Source organism: Lotus japonicus, chromosome 1 (assembly GCF_012489685.1).
Source record: "Lotus japonicus ecotype B-129 chromosome 1, LjGifu_v1.2".
Lineage (NCBI taxonomy): Eukaryota > Viridiplantae > Streptophyta > Magnoliopsida > Fabales > Fabaceae > Lotus > Lotus japonicus.
Window position 1 is genome coordinate 120,519,693 of NC_080041.1, and position 19,387 is coordinate 120,539,079.

A 19,387-nucleotide genomic window follows, 5' to 3' on the forward strand; every position below is an offset into this window, starting at 1 on the left:
TTGTGGGGGAATAAAATATTGTAATTTATTTCTTGGAAAGCGGGTCCTTGGAAAGTTAGTGTTTTAATCAATAATACTATTAAAAGAGCAAAGGTTCAAAGGACCAAATGCTGATGTGTCGCAACCACAAGCATTCTGCTCTCTCATGCAATCTTAGACTTAGTGGAATTCCACATGGCATTCTACAAGCTCTTATCTCCTTTTTACTGTACACGTGGCATTTCCTTCTTTTTTCTGTTTTTTTATCATGCTCCACTCACCATTCTCTCTCCCACTATCTTCCTTCATTATTAAGAACTCATTCTCTCTCTATCTCATTCTTATTTTTCTCTCTCCCACCCAAAGCCTCATTAAATCCATCCATCCTCTAAGGTTCTTCCATCTTCTACTATGCGCACGTTCCACGAGTTTTTTTACAACAATTGTAGCCAATCAAATGATTTCATACCCACTATCACTTCTAAAGCATGTGTGAAAATATCAATCTTCCTATTTCTTTCTCCAAGACCAATTAATAATCTGCAATACCTAGAATTTCAATTACTAATGGGGCCTACCTACTTTTCTTTCAAATTTCTTATTTGAAATACAAAATTAAGACCCTCTTTTTTTTTTAAACTTCATTTAATGATTTACTAAACCAATTGAAAATTCCCAATGCATCTCCTCACCTATTCAGAAGCAAATTTTCTGACCCTCTTTAATTTTAGAAATTTTAAATCCAGTTCTCTCCCCTCATCCCCATGTATCCAATTAATTATATTTTTCCAATTTCAAATTCTAGAATTTATCCATTGCCGTGTCTATCACGAAGTGTTCCAATCTCATGAGTTGCACCTCAGTTACCAATGCCACTTACTTTTGTTTTGAATTTGAAAATTCAAAAATTTCAAATGCAAATGTTATCAATCCCTTTCTCATAAATGCCAACCCTTTGGAATAACCCAGGATTTCGACCATCTTCTTTTTCTATTCAAGTCCATTTGCTGTTGTTCTCTAATCATGAACAACCCCTACACGACACCACCACAACCGCTTCAAATCCTATGCCATCCGCTTCCAAAACCCCTCCTTCAGGGCCTTTTTATCGGTTGAGAAGATTTCAGAGTTCTTTCCACACCAATTTTTCCCCCATCTGAGCCCAACGATCTCTTCCTCTTCTCTGCCTAGAAACCCCATTGATTTTCGTTCTAACGTATGCTGAAGAGCTCGAAATCCTTCCAAGGACTAGGTTCTGGTGAGACCCATAACCTGACCTTGGTCGCCACAAATCTGGCACAAAGGTTCGCAACCCCCCTCTCTGATAAACCAAATCTTTAATTTGTATATATTGATTTCTTCTAGCTTCCATTCATGTCTTCTTTCTATTTGGATTGTGTACTGGCTTAGCTTATATATTCATAAGAATTTGGAAGAGAAGCATATGTATTGAATATTATAGATTATGATGTTGAAAGTTTTGGTTTTGTTCTGATGAAGCCTGACTTTGAGTGCAGAATCCATAACCTACAGTTGATTTCTACACAGTGGCAAATGTGAAGCATCAACATGAAGTTAATGTTGGTAATATTCTACATAATTGTTCTTATAGTGAATCTAGATTCTTTAACATTGATATATCGATCCAAATAGTATTTCCCACCTTTCTATCTCTTCACTCAGCATGCACGTTGATGATATGTTTTCATTCATTATGCTAATGTCTTTAGTTATTGTACAGGTTGTTGGAAACCTTTTAATGGAGTCATTGAAAAGAGGAAGGCATACTCCATAGATCAATGTAAGAATACAGTTTCAATTTTGTGTAGAGAAGTTGTGGAGCATATTTGTTTCCTCAAATCCTGTGTTAGAAGCATCATGAACTCAAATAGAGCTAGATTGTCTAGAGCCTTTATGAACTTTTCTAAGTACTCATTTCATGCACACTGCTGCTGTAATTCAAACTAAAATATCTGCATTTTCCCTAGCCTTATTGCTGATTAGTTTTGGGACTTATATCTATCTTTTTTATTTGTAGGACTTTCTAAGTCAACTTTCTGGTGCAGATAATGATGAGTTTGATGGAGAAAATTAGAATGCTTCTGACTTCCTTCTACAGGTTTCATTTTCCTCTAATGCTTGCTTCTCTATCCTGATTTAATCTATGGGTGCCTATATAGGTTGCGTTAGAAAATATAATTTTCTCTTTTATCATTGATCTTCAAGTTAATTATTTATCTGACTATATTATCATTCTAATTTTAACTACAGTGGTATTAAGTTTTAAAGTGTATCAATGCCTGTTGGTTGGTTGCAGAAGACCCTAAAGTCATCCCAACCCCAAAATCCATTTGTTCTGCATTCTTATTCTCATTATCTTATTCAATTCTCTGTAATATAGTGAGTAGGTTAAACGAGTGGATTTTTTTTCTTCATCATTTCAATTCACTCTTGGAACTCGAGGGAGGAATAGCTAAGTGTACCTTTTTTTATTTATTCTCTTAAACTTTGCTTCTTTCTCTTCAATCCTCTTCTTTTCTTGGCATTTTGGTGAACATATGGTGAGCCAATTTAGTTAAAGTTTACAAATATTAATGAATAGGTTTCAATTCTAATAAGAAGTGTTGCAGTGACCTTCTCCAACAACTTGAAAGCGTGTAACTATTTACATTTAGTTTATGAAAACATTTGTCAGAGGTCTTTGTGAATTTTGGTGATGAGTGATTCACAAGCAGGCTTTAAAAAGTAATGAATGAAGGATATGTCTGCAAATGTAAGTCTGAATCTATTAGTATATATCTCTTAAGTTTGAAAAATTCATTAGAATGTTATGTATTTTCACTTTGGTACTTTCCATGACTAAGTCATTTTCTATGCAATGCTTGAGCTATTATTCTAATTGTACTTTAACATTTTATATCAAAATTCGAATGATGATAATCATGTTTAATTTATTGTTTAGGTTGTCACTGGAAAGAGGCATGCTTAGTCCATAGAGCAATGTAAGAAGCTTGGGAATTGGTCGTCGAATGCCATACTTTCCGGCATTTCAAGGAAGAGATGTTACAACATTACATCCAAATATGCAAGAACATTAGCTCTACAAGAAAAATAGACTCATTATGTTAAGTGAAATTAGCCAATGAAGTTTATCAAGAATGTTAGCTGCCACTGAAATGGACTGAGAAGATTAAGAACTATCATAGATACTAATGCGATAAACAATTCTTTGAGGCAGATTATTGACGTGACACTTTTATATGATGAATTATTCACCCCATGTTAGGAACATGGTAAAGGTTGAATGTTGAAGTGTAGTATCTCTTTTTTACAGTTTGGTGCTTCCTTTTTTTTTACTGTGTCTGTCAGTGATGCTATTAAGTTTTCTGATTTTAACTCAATTGGGGAGCTGAAAAAGATTTTTTATGTAATTAGGTTTATTTTAATTTTCGTAAATTTTAAAATAACTTTTGGAGTAAAACATGTGTGTATTATATGAAAATTTTATAGTAAATATTTAGTTTCTTTCACTCTTTTTTTTTTTCAAATTACAGGTAAAAAACTCCCACAGGAGGTACATTGAACCTGAAAATACTTTTAAGTTTAAATGAATAGAAAAATACATTTTCATATAATTAAAGTTCTTTTTATCGTAATTTTTTAAATAATTTTTAGAGTTAGTATCAATATATAAAAGTATGAAAATTTTATAGTAAAATATGTCATATTGGAACTAGAAAATATTAATATACATAATTTCGAATTTCATATGTTCATTACACGAACATGAATAGTTTAATTACATGTAATGTAAATAATTTTATATTGAAACTAATATAAAAATTAATTTACAGAGTAACAAATGAATTAGTACGTATATAGTCTATAATTTTTTATAGCAAAAGTAATATATATATATGTATATATATATATAATTACAGAGTTATTTACGTATATAGTCTATATTTATTTATGTTTAAATTACAGAGTTACAAGTTACTACAAGGAGGACCGGGCATGAAAATACTTTCATGTAAAAATCTCTCAGGGAATAACACAATAGTAGCAGAAGTGGTTTTTTCGTTGAGGCAACTGTTTAAATATTTTGGTCAATTGGTGTAAATTTATGTCTTTTTAAAAGCTATCGACATATTATTGTGCTGATTTATACTTATTTATTTATTTATTTATAAAGTATGAATTAATTGATATATGCTCCCCGTGCAACGCACGGGTGAAAAATCTAGTATAAGTATAGATGGTTAGTTATATTTACTTAAAAAAATAGAATTATAGAAACTGTCATTTTTTCCCTTATTTTACAAGGAGGTACTAAGTGAGGACCGAAAATTTATTCACTATCCAGACCCATCACAAACACAACCAAGGCCCATCCAAATCCTACCAAAAACATGTAAAGACTCATCCAGACTCAACTTGAAAATTACCCAATACTAATCCACATAACCCAATCTACTGCCTACAAGTCACCGAGGAGAACCAAACCCTCATCGTCGTGGAAAACCAAACGCAAGGCCCGCCTCTCAGGTCATACATTACAGGATCTTCCCTCATATGGGTCATCATGAATCACTTGATTGAATCACTTTGCCATTGTAGCTTTTGTCACTGACCTAGCCGCGAAAAGCACACCATTGAGGAGGTGCGATCCTCAGGGACTTGTAAGAAATTTGAAAACTATGAACCTTTTTTAAAAAGTTTTGATAGTACTAAAATGTAAAAATCAATTACTCATTTACTCAATAAGTGTATATAAATTGTTCTCTACAAGGCTTTGCTAATGATTTTATTACCTATATTTTTCACGACTCAATTTTAAGAATGGCTCTAGTCAAAATGTATTTACAAGACCTATACCTAACTCCTCTGCAAGCTCGTCCCAAACTGGAAGAAGAGTTAAGACAACAAGAAAAATAGCAACACCCACAAGTGACTTTCTCCATGTTCCAACTTCTGTCACATCATTTAAACATGGTTTCTCTGGTGTCCGCTGGGGAAAAATACATTTAATTCATCATAAATATTTGCAAAAACAACAAGTTCATTTTCATCATTTCCTAGACAAGAATTTGCATACCTGAAGTATCAGAACACAGAATCCCCAAACAAGTGAAAGAGGTCCACCAAGCTGTTCAAAGGAGAGGAACAAATGTAACATATTTCTTTAGTAAAAATCGAAAACAAGTAACGAATTCTTTTAATATTAAATCAAGAAAATGATTGTGATAAGGAGGATGATAACACAACACAATGCAATGGGATCTGTTAGACATATATTATAAAATCATTCATGTGTCTTCACTCAAATAGTTACAGGAGCCCCCACCACAACATCGTTAGTGTGTGTTTGGGTAAACATCTTAATTAGGCACAAGTGTTTATCATATAAGCGTTTATTCATAAGGTAATTTGAGAAGCTTAGTGAAATAAGCTCTAAATAAGTTATAAGTAAGAGCTTATTTAGAAACTAACTGAGCAACTTATGAAAATGAACTCAACAGTTCATAGGTAGGTCATAATCTATCTACATAAGTTCTCTCAAATACTTGCACACTCTTCTAAACGGGTCCTTACTTACAACTTACAAGCCACAGATTGTGCAGCCAAATCAGTCAATCTTTGACAATGACAATGTCATTCAATAAATATGGATGCTTTATATAATCTAAACAAAGATCAGACTTACCACTCCCAACCCAAGCAATGTATAAGTGGCCAAACCAAAGCCCAATAGAGCACTTTTTCCAAAAGCACCCTGCAAAAACATGTAACATAATTAGCATTTTTTTCATATCACAAAGGATCTTAATTATAATGCTGATCCTAATTAGGATATTATAAAACAACAATTACAAATAGATGTTTCTTTACTTGTGAGAAATGAGAAATACACAAAGGATGCCTACTCTTGTGAATGAGAACTTGAATGTGAAAACCTACCAACGCTTTTTTTCTACCTATCATATAGACAAAGAGGACAACTTTAAATCGACAGATAATTCCTCCTCTCCCCATCCTTATTCCCTCTCTTTTTTACAGTAACTATTTTCTTCTTTCAACACGGCTTATAAAAAAAAACTTCTTGGAACACGACAGTTACTAAGGAAATCATTCAATAAATTCACGTCTTCCAATAAAAAACTATACATCTGTCCATGTCTTAAAATGGAAATTTTAAAACCAAGTTTAATATTATCACGAACCAACTATCCCAAAAACTTAAGTCATTGGGTGAAGACACATGAATGATTTTATATTATATTTCTAACACACAAAAAGGCAATAAACCAAGTTTAATATTATCATTAACCAACTTTTATGCTAACTAACCCTCACTAAAAGTTACCTATCAGATAGCTGGTTTAAATTTTGATTATACGTGACAACTGGGGACATAAATAGAGGAGTGTAGCCTAAAAGTACAAATGTCATCAATCACCTTTGATAACCAAGCAAACATGGTATGATAGTATCATAGTATATAACAGTGTTTTACTCTCAATAGACCTTTCTTAACCTCCAATAGTAAACAACCTTAATAATTTATAGATGATGTTATTAATCAAATACACAAAAAAGTAAAGGGGGTTGCCTGGATCCTTGCACAAAATATTTGACCAAGATGGCATTCCAGTCCCTGCCTTAAAACTTCCCATTATAGGTATGCCCCAACTTTACTTATGCCCCAAACTTTTCATTAAAGGTATGCCCTAACTTTACAAGTTGAAGACAAATTGCGTTTGGCTTAAATTTGAAACAAAACCAAATTTAACAGATAAAAGTTAGTCAGAAGCCAAGTTATTGGATTAAATATGAAAGAAAACAATATGTTTTTTCGTCGGCTCAAACATAATCTCAAAAGAACATGGCAGTACATTAAGCCTTTGGCATGCCAGGTAAATCTTTGATCTACTGAAAGCAACACAGTTTTACCATCTGAATCTCAAAAGACAAAGGAAGATACCTGCACTGCTCTGCCACCATCAAGGCGCCCCACTGGAAGCATGTTCAGAGCTTGTATGGTTAAGCCAGACCTGTAAAATCATAAAATAAAATAAAAAAGTAAAAAGGTATGCATATTATGAAACAATGAACGAATAAGAGTGTGTTTGGAAGCACATATTTTGGGAACTGATTAAATTTATAAGTGAAAAGAACTAAGTTCAAGAAGGAAAAGTTGAATACCATCCTACAATCACAAGAGGGTGAATTGCAACTGTTGCAGCATGCATTACTCTGCGCATTGACAATAGCAATGTATCAACATTAACTGCACCGCAATTATAAAGTAAACATATTCATTCATACTAGTTTACGTGCTAAAACAACATCCTGCAACTAATTCGTACCACTTGGTTTTTAAAATGCCCCACACATAATGATCCATCAGTGTATATTGACTAAATGAACGAAAATTAGAAGCACTTGATCTATATTTGCTAATTATATATTTAATCCATAAAAAACTTTGCTAGGAAGGGGACATACTCATAACCAAGAGTTGCTCTACTGATTAATCCAAGCAGCAAGGAACTTTGAAACATAAAGCTAGGAATTTGCACCAAATCTCCTGTTGCATCTGGATTTGATGAGAGAAGAATACCAACAGCAAACATAAGAAATGATAATACAGCACCAGCAAAGGGTCCCGCAAGTGATATATCCACTTTAGTACTTCTATCAGGAACGATGGATTTAAACTACAATAAACAACCATGGATCAACATTTAGGTTATAGGTATACTAAAGCTCAGGAAAGCGAATTTCAGTCTAACTAGCATGTTATAGCATTTGGCATGTTTAGTAGCAATAAATAGTTAAATACAGTAGAAAGATATATCCGATGTCTAAATTTGGAAAGCAAATGTAATATATATATATATATATATATATATATATATATATATATATATATATATATATATACATACATGCTCCATCATAAATAACATACTCGCAAATCTCTGCAAAGATTGAAATATAGAACCCTGAGCAGTTTAAGACTCATTCAGACATTTGTTGCATATTCAAAGTAAAAGAGACTCGACGGAAAAAATGAGATGATCTCACCTGAGTAATAGCACCAAAGCTGCCAGTAGCGAGGTTTGGCAAGAAGAAAGGAATGCTTAATTTTACTTGTTTAGGAAATGCTGCTAGAAAGTGCCCAACCTCCTACATATAGCTATATTCATCAGGTAGAGAGAAAAATGCGTATAGAGAAAATTAAACGAATAAGAAGGAAGTTGCCGTTTCTCATAAAATAAATAATAAATAAATGTGTGACCTGAGTCTACGATCCAGCCCACATGGCAGGTATTTCTACTTGTGCAGCATTTGAGTGTAACAACTATTACTATATGTATAAAAGTGGATTAACTGATTTGACAAATAAACTAAAACCTTTTACTTCTGACTTACACTGCCGGATTACCAATAGTGAGTCAATCAACGCATTGAAAGAAATAATGGATTGAATGGTAGATCCTTATGATAGATTGCGCCATTATAGTATTGAAATTATAGGGTTTAGGTAAAGCAAGAGAAAGAAGAGAATAAAGACTCAGAATTATATGAAATTAATTTGTTTAAATTTAATTATTGTTGGCATAACAATGTGTTGCGCACCTTATTTGCATAAACATAAAATTTACTTGTTGAAAGCAATAAAAATTTAGTTAGATCATTCCCATATTCCTATACGAATAAATAAAGTCTAATTAAAGCAAAGACTACGGATATATGCTCTGAATAAAAGTTCTTCAAATATTTTGTGATACTGACAAATACATAAGTAAATTCTAATTTTACAGAAATTAAGTAAACAAATGAAAAAAAATTTAAAAGAACACCATCGATGAATGCTTACATGGAACAGAAGAACGCCCAAGACACCATATGCTACAACATATGCTAAAGGTAAAGCTGACTCAACAAATGGAAGTAGCAACTCCCTATCCGGGGCTTCAGTAGTACCAGGATGTGTGAAGTAACCCACAACTTCTGGTGGAAGTTTGTTAATCTGATTAATCAAAAGCATGGCATCAACAAAATATCTAGAAATGACAGGAAAAGATGGCAAGGCATTGATACAATTAATGACACACACACACACATTATAGAAACGGTGCCATTCACAAATATTTACCCGCCACCACCTGATGTTAAAGAAGTTTTAATAAACAGCCTACCTGAGAATCAACTCCTAGCACCACTGAAGAAACAATAGTTAGAAGGAACAACAACGTCGCAGAAACATATTGCCAAGGTGCTGTTGGCTCTGGCTCACAAACCTCCTTACGCAGCAAAATGAAGCTAACACGTGGCCCACCCCGTGGATCAGGACTATCTGAATTTGGTTCCTCCACCATAAAAAGGTTGTACTTATCACCTGTGACCTCAACTAGCTGATTTTGGAATTTGGAAAATACATCATCTCTCTTTCCCCTTAAATTCCCAAAGAAAAGAATGCCTTCTTGTTGGTAACCAAAAGGCTCCTCTTTGGTCAACCAGAAGGATGAATAACCAAAAAGCTTCTCCTTAATTAACTTGACGTCAGCAGGATCAACCCTCCGAGGTCCAACGAGTTCCATAAGTTTGGAATAATCAACTTCAAATTTTTTGTACGCAGATCCAAGCGACGACAAAGCTGGCTGAAGAAATAAAATAATGGAAACATGAGTGTCAGGAATCACAAGAAACAATCCTCAGGCACAAATTTGTCAGTGGGTTTTCTGCAAATATAAACCATTAAGAATGAAATTACAATAAGAACCGATAAAGAATGATAGACACTGACAAATATTTTCTCAATCTCTGCATTGTGGAAGTCTTATATTATAGTTTCAAGTCTTATGCCCCCATCTACACTTTTGTGTCTCATTGTGAGTGTGCCTACGGAGAAGGGGTACATAAGTGTTGGGCCGCAAGATGCATAAAAATCCGGGAGATCTCCACATAGGGCTAACATCAAACCACACAAGTGCATCGAACACCACATCTTTCACCCAAAACCTTAAGGCATTAGGTCTCTGAGTCATCTCACTTCTAAACTACTCAACATTTAACTTTTCATCTAATGTGAGACTTTCTTACTCACTTGGATTCCCATCTAAGTAACCATAGACAGAGTTGAACCAACATTATCTAAGCCCAGCACCCACTTGCATAATTGGTTAACAATTGGCAAAGCAAAAATGAAATTTGTGAACTAGCTTTGGGAGTTACATAATCCTTCACCATTGAAGCTACATAAAAATAATAAATTCATGACATGAACATGGTAGTGTGTGATCTTGCAAACAATGTCATGATATGCAAACAACCATAAATAAATCAATAACAGAACAACACAACTCAAAAACAAGAAAACATTTACCTCTTCAGAAGTGGAGGGGGGCGTTGGTTTAGAATCGTTGTTACCACTTTCCTCTTCACCATTGGTAGTGTCCTTGTCATTGTCGTTGGTAGCAAAACACCTGAACCTATCGAAATTGAGATGCTTCGATGTGTGTGAGTTAGCGAAGAAACAAGCTCCTCCCTTGAGTCTATTGAGCTCGTGGCAGTGAATCCTCTCCCTGAAGTCGCGTCGAACCGGGTTGGACCGGAACTCGGAGTTCAGAGGCATGAAACTGCAGCTCGCCAGAGTCCCCATTTCCACCGGCGAACAGAACGACGGGCAAGGAAGCGGAGGGTTGCGCTTTAGGGGAACAACCGAACAAGGATGGCATGGACACTGCATTCACAGCTAACATGAGCCTAGTGTCATCGCAGGTTTTTGTTTGTCTGCCTTTGGATAAACATTTTTTATTTCCGGTTTGGATAAAGATTTTTTATTTCCGATTTCGATAAAGATTATTTGTTGTTTTTTCTTTTCAAATTGATAAATGCTAATTGATTGAAAAGTTGGGTCAATTAAATCGATAAAGAGCCTCTTACAACATTTATTAACAAGGCTACTTTTTGACAAAAAAAAAACAAGGCTATTTATTTGGGACTTTCAAAAAAAAACAAGGCTATTTGGGCAAAAATAATTAACGGTTAGGTTTCCACCTCTCATCACTTAATCAAGTAGGTGGGACTAGTTACAATTAACTAGTTATAACAAACATGCCATAACTCCTAATAATAGAGAAAAAACAACAAAAGAACACAAAAAATCATACATCTAAAAAAATCAAAATACAAAGGTAGGTCGGGTGCTTCAAATCTATAACTTACATAAAACAATTCTGCTCATTTTGCCTAGGAGGAGATGAGCTAGCGTCACGTAGCTCTGCTAGTGCATCCATGAGATACACTATTTATGGTAGTGTCTTGCATTCTAACCATAAAGGGTAGTCCAAAGGTGGGTGGTGGCGGAACGAGTAAGAGACTACAAATAAAGGATAGAGTAGGTGGCTGGAAACCGTGAGCAGCGGTGACGTGCGGTGGTGGTGCGACGGCATGGGTGGATGATTGCCAAGACGGTGGAGGAAGGAAAATGGAGAATAAGTCACACTAAAATGAGAGGAAAAAAATCGACTTATTTGGGTAGCAAATCCACCTGATTTAGAAGATAATCAACTTATTGTGTGAAAAACACCTATCGAGCATAAAGGGAAACCTCCAAAGAGGAGGGGGATTTCTCCAAAAAAAATGAGGAGATCCCGGGGGGAAGGTGGACGGTGGACGGTGGAACACCTCTTTTTCTTTTTCCACGCTTTGATAGGGCTTATGAAAACCTCATATTTGTTGTTGAATATGAAATATGTCCATGTCTTTAGCATCATGAAACAAAATCCTTTTTTTGACATTTGTTATGACTTAGTAGAGCCTTGTTAGGACTCGTCAAAGTATTCTTGCTTAGGTCTACTCTTTGAAAGCTTAAGTCAACTTGCTCTAGCATAAAGTACTATCGACTTGACAGACTGAAATTACTCACATAAATGACTTTAAGCACTCGCATATGAGATATTTCCATATAATTTGCTAGAACCAAAGCACGTCACAAGGTTAGCTAGAAAACTCAAGGTAGAATCTCATCCATCGCCCAAGAAGGTCATACTGAGTAACAACCCTACTATGATCAAGTGATGGACTACACATGACACTACAAGCACCAAAGTGGTAATATAACACATGAAGGCATTCGGCAATAAAGATTACATTATAAATAGTGAATGACACAATTCACTAGGTTTAGCGTTACTTTGCGAGAGATCTACTGATACCTTAAAAATAAAATTTGTGTTGAATACAATAAAATAGCGTGTACCGTAATCTGTACGCATTTGTTTCCAAAATTAATCGGCAGCCCGCGTAATAGAAAAAGGAAAATATTGCCTTAAACAAACGCGACGCTGTGTAAGAAGTAAATAAATAAAGCCGATATCATCGCTACCCTATTTCATTTTCAACAAAATCGAACCAGCGCGGGGGTGTGTTAGCCATGGAGCGTTTCTCCCCCACCACCACACTGTTCCATTTCTTCCTCTTCTGGTTCTGCTTCTGGTTCTTCTCTTCCACACTCGCCGATCACACTACCACCACGCTCAAAGGTCAGTAGTCACTACCTCTCTTCATCTTCTTCTTCTCACTCCAATTCACCCTGCATGCCTGTTTATGAACCCAGAGTTTCTCAATCTTTGCTAGGTTTTTCTTTTTTCCCCAATTTCAATTGCTACTGCAAATCTTGGAGTCTTGAACGCCGCCGAATGCTGTCTCCACCGCCCATTGTAGTTTGTAACCACTATTGTGAACTAATTCATGTGTTTCCTCCTTCTTTAATTATCTTTCTGCTACTGCTAGGGTTTTTCTTCTTAGAAAATAAACAACCAACTTCCTGTGTTTAAATTTGAGATTCAAGATTTTAGGCAGGTTGTTTTTCTTTCAAGATTCTGTTATTATAACTTAGCTGGGGACTACTCTAAATTCCCATTTATAGGAAGGAAATTTGCAATAATGAATTCCCATTTAAAAGAATCACTTACCCTTATGTAGTTTTATGCTATAATGAATTGTTTGGTAAATTTTTGAAATGTATGTCTAGATCAGTATAATTATTTCTTTGTTCCTACAAGTTCTGTTCCTCTTCTTTGCATTTGAATAGAATCTAACCATTGTCTACCTGCAGATGTTAATATTGAAAGGCCAGTTTTGGATGTATCCCCTTCCCCACTTTCTGGGTATCCAGCTGCTCAAGGGGTCAAAAACATTTTGAAATGTGAACGTGTTCAAGTTTCTGGTATCTCAAGATTGAAACTTGGGAGCTACGCTAATTCATTCCATATTACTCTGGCTCCATCTGTTACAATCCCAGAGAGATTACATAATAAAATTCAGGTTTGTTTCCACAGGTAAGTGCATAACATGGATGTAATAAATTTAGTGTTACTTATTTATTTATTTGATGTCACTACACCTCCTCTCAGGAGCATGCCTGGCACACACATTTGCACTCTTCTAGTTTCAATGTCCTTTTAGGTGCCATTTCTTATTTATGAAGTATGTGCAGGAATAATACACTTGGATGGTGTCAGTGTGAAAAGGATGAATGGAAGAGTGTACAGAAGGGGATCTGGGATGTTGTTATGTCACCTTATGAAACTAGATATGTTGATGTGAGGATTGATGGTGACATATCAGGGCCTGTTACAGTTGCGCTTGAAGAAGGTTTGTTTCTTCCATCATATGAAGGGATGAAATTATCTTATTGTTCGCTCTTGTATTTTTTTAAGAAAGAACTTTTCGAGCTAGTTTATATATACGATACAATTTTTTTTGCAGATTCTCAGCAATGGCGCCTCGTTTGTCTTGCTATCGGGCTGATTCTGCTGTTGTTGGCTCCAATTCTTAGCAATTGGGTTCCATTTTATTATAGCAGTTCGATGGCTATAGGAATTTTTCTTGTCATTATAATCCTTCTTTTTCAGGTATGTAAATTACTTTCATCTAAAAAAATGGATTTCATTTGGTTTCATTCCTTTCAAGTGTTCCTTGATTGTTTAACACGGTTTCTAACCATTTTTTTTTCTAATTATGATGCAGGGCATGAAATTATTGCCAACTGGAAGAAAAAATATCCTTTACTTTACCATATATGGACCAGTGGTGAGTTTGATTTTATTTTTCCCCGTTGTTCACTTGTAGTTGTAGCCCTTCATTTTTCATGTGAATCTAATATTCTTACTATTTGGCGTTTCAGCTTTGGGTTGGGAAATACCTGTTACACCAATTCTCTATGATCGCAAATTCAATACTTCAGAGTTTTGGGATGAATGAAGAGATGCACAACTTAGTAAGTATACCTGTCCAATTCTTAGATAACTTAGTGCATATTTGTATTTTTTGTTGTGCCTTACAATACATGCTGAACGCAGGGACGGAACCAAGACAAATGAGTATGTAGGGCGAAAATTTAACTCACAAAGTAAAATCAATAATGATAATTGAATAAGATGGTATGATTTTTTTTGGGGGGGGGGGCTGATACAACATTTTAAATGTACTTTGGTCCGTCTCTGGCTGAATGGCTAACATCCATATGCACATGCACATCCTGATCCCTAAACTTTTTGTTGGCACTTTTGTAAATCCATACATATATTTCTTAAATACTAGGCCACATTTGAAACATTATTTTTTCACTCTTTAAGAGCCTTTTGGATTTGAGAAAATATTCTATATTTTATTATATTTCCATTTTCTGTTTTCACATTTAATTATAAAAGTTCCACCTCACTTTGTTTCATGTGTTCAAAGATTTTTACAGGAAATAAGTCAATAACATCATCTCTTTTTGTTGGTTATCTTTGCTTGCCTGTGAGACATGTATTAACTGTTTCCTGTTTTAAAAGCTGCATAATTCATGATGATTGTTGGGCCAGCTTTGCTTGTCTGCCAAACATGTACTATCAATTGTTTCCCATCCTATGGGATTTGGCCTGTCCATCAGACGCATTTTCAATTCTCTTTGATAAAATTCTTTTCCTCTATGGTTCTCAGGTTACTTTTATTGTCCTACTGGTTATCGTCTTGGCTGGGGCTGCTTTAGGCTACTGGATTGTTAGGAGATTTGTTATTTCAAAAGAAGATGGTAGTGTGGATGCTGGGGTTGCTGAGTTTGTGAAATGGGCAATGCGCATTTTTGGATACACCTTCATTTGGCAGGTTTGTATTTCTATGTAAGCAGATGTTCAATGCTCTTTGGCTGTTCTGTAATAGCCAAACACTTGTCTGGCCATATATGACAGGGTTTGCTATGTCGCAGAGTGGATTACCTTGCGTAAATTATATTTGTTGCTTGAAAAATTCAGGATGAACAATTTTTCTGTATGTGGAAATAATTTTACTTGTTCGTGTTAGTCTTAAGGTTTTGAATAAACTCAATTCCTCATCCAGTCCCTTTGCAAAATTTCCTAACATTGCACTTTCGTGAAGCATTGTTCTGGTCTGTTTTTTGTTTTGTTTTGAAAATCTCACCAAGCCCTGCCACTTTTTGGAACTTGATAATGCAGTTTATAGCAACTGCTGTTTTTACACATTTTTTATTGAAACATATTTATAACCTTTTTCTATTTATATTTTTTAGATTTATATTATTTTCTTTTTCATTTTAAGATATTCATTTACAATCATATCACAATATTTTTTATTATATACTTATAAGTGGGTCTTTGCTCAAAAGAACAGTTCCCACTTATTTTTTTTTAAATTGTTATTTTACATATTATGCATTTATGTAATTGCTCTCTCTGTTCTGATGTTTGTTTCTATTTTTTCAAACTTTATTTTAAAACAGTTGCTGTCTGGTATACTTTTGAAGTTTACAATATAAATTGGAAATAATAAATAAATAGAAATTACAATATTCAGAATAGTTAATACTTTTAGTCAGGAAAAAAGAATAACAAATTACGAAACAGAACATTTTTACATTAACAGATAAAATATAAAAGTTAATTAGCATAAGAAATTAATTAAAAGTTGCTAAGTGGGTTTTTTCCCTTTGATTTAAAAATTAATTAAGATAAATAAGATACAGGCCTTTGGTACTGAAAGAAGTACTTTCTGAAATAAACCGTTGAATATAAAATATAAATAGTACAAATAGTTATAATTTTTTCAATCTCTGCATTGATAATTTTTTTTTACCAAACAGCATAGATTTGTAATATTTTATTACAAAGAGAAATAGTTTTGATGCAAAAGTTGTGATTGTTTATTTGCTCCATTTTCATGGGAAGTTATTTATTGAATGCTAGGATAGTTGAGTTGGTGCTGTGATGGACCCGTTTATCTGTATTGGTTTTTAACTTTCTGTTAATTTAAACCCTTGTGTGATGTCTGACCATTTTGGTCTGTTACGACTTTTTCGAAAATGCTACCCGCCTGTTTATTCTGATTTTCATTTCTCTGCAGAGCACTCTAGACCTTACTCTAGCAGTTGGAGCGTTGGTCTCTTCTGTAGCTGTTTGCGAACTTGTTTACTCGATACAATGGCTTCATGAATGGTAAGTGTCACTTCTCTCTTTATTTTATTGGTTTGTCTTAAGATTTTTGTGGTGGCCCCCATCCTTGTCTTACAATAGAGAGAGCTGGCTTGTATTTCATTTTTGAGCCTCACAGGCCACAGGTCTGTCTTCCTTGTGCTCCTTGAGTCTCAAAGGTAATGGGTCTGTATGTTTGTCTGGATTTTCCCTTGGACCATCAATTGATTGTGAGGCCATAGGGGTTCCCATACCATGTTAGGACTTTTAAAGCGGGCTTTCTCCAAGACATATAATGTGGGACAAGGAGCTGGTGATTTGCCATTTAAAATTGTTTTTGCCAGTTGCGACTTTGTTTGAAAAGCCTAAGGCTTTCCAATCAATGGCAGGTCTTGTTTATTTACCCACAGTTTATGTAAAAGTCATTTCTACCAGAGATGTAGTTCCATTCAATTTATTCTGTGAGCTAACCTGAATGTTTTCGTATCCTTCACTTTAAGCAATGTCATTGTTCTGCTTTTGAATGGTCATGGTGGTTGAACAGTTGATGACATGTGCCATGATGCTAGCAACTTGTTAGCAAGGGATTTTGGATGTTTACATGGATCGTTTATACTTTCCCTCTGGAATTTTAAAGCACAGAATCCTCTAGCAGGAAATGATCATGATTTAGATTGTTGAGCATTGTTATCTAATTTTCTATTTTAGATGGTATAGGAACTAATGGAAAGTGTGATCCACCCTGGAAATTGACTGTTCAGATGTCGGTTCTAAAATTGCACTTATTTTTTTTTTTCTGGGTCATTGTTTGTCAACAATTCAAGGCTTCAAATTTACCGCCTCTAAATATGCTATTATGATTTCATGTAGGTATGAAACTTCAGGGAATGATGATTATTCACTGGAGTGGATGAAAGGAACACGTGGTCGTGCTGAATTCCTTGGTAAGTCAACCCCTAAAAGAAAGATGTCGAGAAGCCCTCAAGGAAAATTATGGAACAGCCCTAAAAGATCATCATGGTCTGACTCCCCTGTGAGAGGTATTTCATGTTCCAATCTTTTCTGATTTTTCATGTATGTAAAGTTAACATGTTGCCCATGAAATATTTCATTTTTTTGGTGAATCAAGAAAGATTTCGATTTTAAAAAATTCTTTTAGTTCAACTCATACTACAAATATAAGCGCACAGTCTGATCTTTCTTTGTAAAGATTATTACCCACTAAGGTTATTATTAGTTTTATTTTTTTGATATCTTTAACTGAAACTAATAATTTGTACCTTTCTTCCTGACAATTTTTTTTCTATAAGTTCCTTCAACTATATGATAGAGGATCATTCCATAAAATTTCTTTGTGTACTCATCCGTTAAGTTGTTGATATGTGTGCTCACTTAATTAATAGAGCATTCTGAGATCCATAGCATCCATCTATATAATTGCATAATCTTCTTTACTGATGGATATGCATAGTTTTTTTTGGGTACATTCTTTTTACTTCAACATGAATTGATGGATGGGCATAGTTGATGTTGAAGGAAAATTATTGAATATATTTAGGTTTTAACTTTAGTTGATTCTAATGGGGGCAACTATTTATCCTCTTGAATTTTCTGGATTTTGTTTTCCACTTCCAAGGTCTTATGAAATTTTCTGGACTTAGTGGCCTAAGAATACATGATTTCCCCCCGCGAGTCGTATGCTGTACTCTTTTGCACTTTCAGTTATTTCATTTTTGGCATGTTTTAAACAAGCACTAGAACATCAATTTTCACGGCATTGAGGCTTAGTCCCAAATCCATACAGACCGACCACATGCTTTACTTGGTTATCTTTTCAATGAACTTTGGTGAAGTCATCTAAAATATTTGATTTTTCATAGATTTACACCATTATTGGGAACATGTTCAGAAGCTCTATTTTGCTTGCAATGAAAATGCTGTGAATATATTAATCTGATTCATTTGTCCGCCATTTTCAGGTGTTGTATCTCCATCTTCTGGGATTTCGCCACTATCCTGTGTGGCTCAAGTAGAGCCGGATTATTATTCAACCTTCCACAAGACTCGCAACAGAAAGAAGTTCACAAAGAACGAGTGGGATGAGTTCACTAGAGAATCCACTAAGCAAGCTCTAGCAGAATGGGCAGCATCTCCAGAATTCACTGAGTGGGTCATTGAGCACGCAGACCGGATAAAACTCGTTCCAAGTGAGAATTCAGACGAGGCAATTGGAAGTGAATCAGATTCCACAGAGGTGGGAAGTGGGAATGGATTTCGGCTTTTCAATTGGTGGTGACTCGAGTGTGATCAAGAATGCACTAACAAGTAGACATTGTTTTTCCCAATAGTTAGGTTACATTGACAAGAGTGTGTACTTAGGGAGGAATTTAGGTTTGTTCTAACCAGCATGTAGATAGTTTTATTAGTTCCTGAATTTTCCAAACTGCAAGCCTGGATAATCTTGCCAAGTTTATTGTTACTGCATCGGTTGTTTTGCCACTTTTGTTGCTTCTCTTATTTTGTTTTCACAATTTTTAGCATTATGTAGTTCTTCTTGCCTTTACATCTTTGTCAGCTGGATTGCGATTGCTTTTATCAAGTGTCTTCGGATAGAATCGGTGACCTATATTATGCATTGAAGGTAATATTTCCGTCAGTGAAAAGTTACAGAAATAAGCAATTTTACATCACTTTTGTGGTTTTTGGTTTGGGGGTGGGGGCATTGTATAATGTACTCTTCTAGTTTATTGTCGTCAGAATTTATTTCAAAAGAAAAAGTTAACATTAAGCAAATATATGGCTAAAATCACGAGAATGACATTGTGACAATTGAAACAATGAGAATCGGGATCAGGTATGTATGAGGGGAGTTAAAAAGAATTAGAAATATGATTAAAATTTCCAAAATAATAGTAGGAATC

General features: G+C 34.7%; 2 protein-coding genes across 3 annotated transcripts; one reads left to right on the forward strand and one right to left on the reverse strand.

Moving 5' to 3' along the window:
- Positions 1–4,717: 4,717 nt before the first annotated feature.
- LOC130729925 (probable zinc metalloprotease EGY1, chloroplastic) lies at positions 4,718–10,813 on the reverse strand. Its single transcript, XM_057581776.1, has 10 exons — positions 10,376–10,813; positions 9,189–9,650; positions 8,867–9,019; positions 8,071–8,172; positions 7,489–7,700; positions 7,186–7,236; positions 6,965–7,034; positions 5,687–5,755; positions 5,078–5,128; positions 4,718–4,990 (listed from the first exon to the last, which is right to left on the reverse strand). The coding sequence occupies exons 1-10, from the start codon at positions 10,736–10,738 to the stop codon at positions 4,832–4,834; spliced, it is 1,692 nt and encodes a 563-aa protein (XP_057437759.1). The 5' UTR covers positions 10,739–10,813; the 3' UTR covers positions 4,718–4,831.
- A 1,527-nt stretch (positions 10,814–12,340) lies between these two features.
- LOC130729926 (uncharacterized) lies at positions 12,341–19,014 on the forward strand. 2 transcript variants are annotated; one of them, XM_057581777.1, is made up of 11 exons: positions 12,341–12,536; positions 12,631–12,720; positions 13,112–13,334; positions 13,493–13,650; positions 13,765–13,910; positions 14,026–14,088; positions 14,183–14,275; positions 14,983–15,147; positions 16,399–16,490; positions 17,337–17,506; positions 18,446–19,014. In XM_057581777.1, the coding sequence occupies exons 1-11, from the start codon at positions 12,428–12,430 to the stop codon at positions 18,760–18,762; spliced, it is 1,626 nt and encodes a 541-aa protein (XP_057437760.1). In that variant the 5' UTR covers positions 12,341–12,427; the 3' UTR covers positions 18,763–19,014. The 2 variants fall into 2 exon arrangements, with proteins under 2 accessions (XP_057437760.1, XP_057437761.1); XM_057581778.1 differs by lacking the exon at positions 12,631–12,720 and having other exon boundaries at positions 12,344–12,536.
- The last annotated feature ends 373 nt before the right edge of the window (positions 19,015–19,387 follow it).